Source organism: Hipposideros armiger, unplaced genomic scaffold (assembly GCF_001890085.2).
Source record: "Hipposideros armiger isolate ML-2016 unplaced genomic scaffold, ASM189008v1 scaffold_48, whole genome shotgun sequence".
Classification (NCBI taxonomy): domain Eukaryota; kingdom Metazoa; phylum Chordata; class Mammalia; order Chiroptera; family Hipposideridae; genus Hipposideros; species Hipposideros armiger.
In genome coordinates, this window is record NW_017731398.1 from 4,061,517 (window position 1) to 4,065,942 (window position 4,426).

Consider the following 4,426-nt stretch of genomic DNA (forward strand, 5'->3'; position numbering starts at 1 on the left):
TTTTTTTATTAAGATCAAAATATTCGTCCCACCACGAACTGGCTGCTCTTCCAATAAATAACAATAACTTACGTTTTGTTCTGCAAAGGTTCACACGCTCTGTCATCCGTCGACTGATAATTTAAACATTTTCAAGGTAAGTCTCGTTTCTACCGTTTCCGGCATTCATGCGCTTTGGGGGGGGTTGAAGTCTGCTCCTCGGGGGGGCCCCCTGCAGCCACGGGGCCGCGGACGCGGGGAGAGGAGCGGGCAGAGCCCACGCTAGTAAATCCCACATTCTAGTTCTGGAAAAATAACGAGTCTTCAGAGCAGGGCTCGCCTCCGTCCAGCCTGGCGGAAAGCAGGTGCGTCCTGGCGCGCTCGGCCGTCCTGACGCTCCTCTGACCTCTCTCTTTAAGTAACAATAATAACAATTACAAAGGCGAGAGCGTTCAGCTGGCAGGGCCTGAGCACGGGCGAGTCTCATGCAGGGAGCATGCGCGGTCCGCGGGCCGGGGGGTCCCCTCACGTCTCCACGGGACTCGGCACCATGCTGTTGGGCGTGTCGGGGAGCTGCGAGGACAAGGAGGTCACGTCGCTGCCGGAGGAGTTGCCCAGGGAGCCGGACTCGGAGAAGGAGACCTGGAGACGCCAGGTAGGAGCGGTGAAGCCGCGGCCCGCCCGAGCCGGGGCTGCGAGTCGGGGCGCCCCATGGGGACGAGCCTCCGGCTGGCAGCCAGCCCTTCCGAGAAGCCGGCCAGGCCCCCACGCGCACGCAGGCGTCTAAGAGCGGGTTAATCCCTGGACCTCTCCTGCGAGCGCTTTAATCCTGGGAGACCTGGCTTAGAGTGAATTGCGGGCTGGGGTGCGCTTGCAGCCCCCCACCCCCACCGATTGCCTAAGGCTGTCCCAGCCGCCGATCCCGTGGGAAGCCTCCCTCCCCCCGCCCCCCCGCATCTTGGCGAAATCGCTCATCCCACCCGGAGCCCTGAGGTCGCGCGGGGCCGGGCAGGGGCCTCACCAGCTGCTGGAAGGCGGGTTGGTCCAGGTCACTCTGCAGCGCGAACTCGCTGAGCGCTTTCCACGGCGGCTGGTATGTCTGCACCTCCACCGCGCTGCCCTGCACGGCGTTCTCGTGGCGGATGGGGCTGCCCGCCACCAGGGGCGTCCCCGTCAGTCCCTGGAGGCTCTTTTAAGACAAGCACAAGCGGGGGAGTAGGGTGCGCTCGAGTTAGGTCTTGAGTTCCCCCGCCACGTTTGAGACGGGGGTCCAGGCACTAGCGCGGGAGCTGGGGCCTGTGGCTGTTTTCGGGGAGGTGCGCTCTCGACCGCACCCACAGCTGAGCCGTCCTTCCCCAGCGAGGTCACCCTGGGCCGGCAAACCCGCCACCACAGGCCAGCCTCAGAGCTGGGAGCCGCAGGGCAAGGGACCGCGAGGCAGGCGGGACACAGCCGGCCCCACTTGAGCTCCGAGCTGTGCCTTGGACCCCAGCTCAGGTGTGCCACTGGGACCAGGAGGCAATAATTCAGGATCCCTGCGCCCCCACGGACAGCCTTGCCCTGAAGGCACCAACACAGGCCATCTGGAGAGAGTCCCGTTCCCCCCACACACACACACACACACACCGGCTCGGGCCATGGTCCCTTACCGTCTTATCGCTGTGCTGCTGCTGCTGCAGCTGCTTCATCAGGATGGATTTCTTCTTGTCCTTGCAACGCTTGTTCTGGAACCAAACGCGGATGACCCGCGGGCTCAGGCCGGTCATCTCCACCAGCTGCTCCTTCATGAGCGCGTCGGGCCGCGGGTTGGCGGCGTAGCAGGTCCGCAGGGTGTGCAGCTGCTTCTCGTTGAGCACGGTCCGCACGCGGGTCGTCTTCTCCGCCTGTTTGTGCGCGTGCGAGCGCAGCGCGGGCTGCCGGCCCGCCCCGGGGTCTGCGCGGACAGGGCGCTGGGTGAGCGAGGGGCCGCCGGCCCCGCCGCCGCCCGATTTCGTTTCCCTTCCATTCGTTCCTTTCGTTGCGGCGTTCGCCTCCCGTTCCAAAGTCTGTTCGCCCTACCCGGAGGGCGGTGCGCTTTGTCGTCCCTTCCCGAGTCCCCGACCCGGCTGCCGCGCAAGCGACCTCCCCGGAGCGCGGACTGAGCGCTCCCTGCCGAGCCTCCGGCACTTACCGGACCCCCGGTTGCCCGCAGGGGTCCGCGGGACTGGGAACAGGGACGCCCTCCTGAAGAAGTCGGAGTTTCGGAGGGAGAGGGGGCACGCCCGGGGCTCTGGAGGGGGCGGGAATGGGGGGCTTGACCCTCCGCGAGAGACCTCCCCCCCACCCGGTTCAGTGGCCACTTGGACAAGGCCGCCGAGACCGGCCTGGGCGCGGCTCCTCTCTCCAAGCTCCAGGGTCCCCGGCCCGGCGGCACCAGCACTGCCTTCGCCAGGCCTCAGGTTCTCTCCACCCGGGAAACAGGGCCCGAGGCGCGCGCGGCCCGCGACAAACAAAAGGGCGCCTGTGCGGTCCCAGCCCGCGGCGCTCCGGACAGCGGCTCCCGCCCTGTCCGCACCCGCTCTGCAAGGCCACGGGCAGCTCCCCGGACAGGCGTGTCTAGGTCTGGATGGACATCTGCAAGAGCCCACCCAGCCCGATTTCCTGGTTCCTTAGGGGAGGACACGGAGGGCCCGAGGCGAGGGGCGTCGCCGTGTGGCCCAGCAGCAGAGGCGCAGCCTGGTCTGGGGACCGCTACCCGCCGGGCACCTGGGACCCCAGCCACCTCCGGGCTGCCGGGTCAGTGCTCAGAGCACGCCCTGCGGGGGTTTTTCTGGGATCCCCAGTGCACTGTGTCTCCTCCCCACCGATGAGCACTTGGCTAAGTTGGTCATCGAACTGGGCCTCAAAACACAGACACCCGCTCTTGGTTGGGGGTTCGGACTTCTGCGCCCCGGCCTAGGAGGGAGCTGTGTCCCTCCCACCCCAGGCAGGCTCTGTGTCGTCATTCCCTCTTCCTAGCACCGCGTCCCACGTACTGACCACGGAGGACGCATTCTCCTCAAATGCCCCAGCGGCGCGCACACTCGCACCGTCCTAACTCGCGGGGACCCACAGGCGGCTTCCCCGCACGCAACACACTCGGCCGTGTCCCCAGCACCGCGGTTCTGCGCCCACGGAAACACACAGCAGGGACAACTTGGGTGCCAGGGCAACCACACACACGGGCCCTCGCGGGCGCGGCTCACCTGACAGATGCAGGCCGCGCGTGGGGAGCGGGCCGGGGCTGTGCGGGCTGCCGGCCGCCGCGCGCTCCAGAAGGAGGCCGTGGTCGGCGCGGCACAGCAGCTCGTGCTCCCGCAGTGAGAACTCGTCGCCGGGCAGCAGCTGGCGGCTGCACACGGAGCAGCGGAAGCACTCGATGTGGTACACGCTGTCCCGCGCCCGCATCACCAGGTCGCTGCTGCTGAAGCCCACCTGGCACTTGGCGCACTTGATGCCGAACAGCCTGCGGGGCGCGGGGAGGGCACTCAGCGCGGGGCTGTGGGCGCGGCAGTCCCCGCGGGCAGCTCCCCGCGGCCTCACCTGACGTAGTCCCGCTTGCAGTAGGTCTTCCCGTCTCTCACGAAGCACGTGCACGTCTCGTCCAGGTACTGGCTGCACTCGGCACACTTGAGGCAGGCGGCGTGCCACTCGAGGTCCGGGGACACCCGCAGGATGAACTGGTCGTGGATCTGACTCCCGCAGCCCACGCACGTGGCCGTGCCCGGCTTCTCTGCGGGGAAGGGCGCACGTCAGGCCGGCTGCGGACCCGCCCCGCCGCCCCGGCAAGAACTGCGCCCACAGGGGAAAAAAAGCGGACTTTCTAAAGGTCCAAACAACTGGAAACGAAAAAAACAAAATCAGAATTTGTGAAGGCTTCTGTCTCCCCCCATCCCCCCCAAAAAAATTCATAACACCCATTTGGACCCAGCGGTTTTATCCCTTTGCGTTGTAGCTAAACGCTGACAGCGTAGGTGAGAAGAAAGAGTGAATGGACACTGGAGCTCTGCGGACCCGCCGCGTCAACACCGAGCGGGGACGTGCCGGCCTGTCCCTCCTCAGCGACTCCCTCCAGCCCCAACCGCACGTCGGCTTTCAGCGGCGCCTCCTCGCATCCCTGCTGACGTTTCCTGGGTTAAATATCCCAGATCAAGCGGAACAAATCCTCCTCACTCGCAAGACCGAAAGACAAGCAACACCCAGAAACCCCGCACCCCTAAATCACCCCCAATTTGCCTTAGCGCAAAACAGGCGGATTTCACAGCCTGAGGTCAGCCCTCGGGCTTGAGAAGGTGTCTAACTAGGAATTAAAACATCCGGATTCCAACGGATAAGTCGCCCTGCAGGAGCAAAGGCATTCGTTTTGCTGCTTCTGCCCCAGGGTCCTGTCAAATCGAAGCCACTTGTAGAATCCGCTCCACGCTCTCCC

The 4,426-nt window shown here is 65.5% G+C and overlaps 1 protein-coding gene across 1 annotated transcript in view; it reads right to left on the reverse strand.

The window, feature by feature from the left end:
- Positions 1-33: 33 nt before the first annotated feature.
- Positions 34-4,426, reverse strand: part of ISL2 (ISL LIM homeobox 2) — a 4,777-nt gene continuing 384 nt past the window's right edge. The window contains exons 2-6 of the mRNA XM_019640097.1: positions 3,541-3,730; positions 3,204-3,463; positions 1,629-1,912; positions 1,001-1,168; positions 34-621 (exon numbers count right to left, since the gene is read on the reverse strand). Coding sequence (XP_019495642.1) covers positions 505-621; positions 1,001-1,168; positions 1,629-1,912; positions 3,204-3,463; positions 3,541-3,730 — 1,019 coding nt within the window. The 3' untranslated portion in view covers positions 34-504. The remainder of the gene's footprint in view (positions 622-1,000; positions 1,169-1,628; positions 1,913-3,203; positions 3,464-3,540; positions 3,731-4,426) is intronic.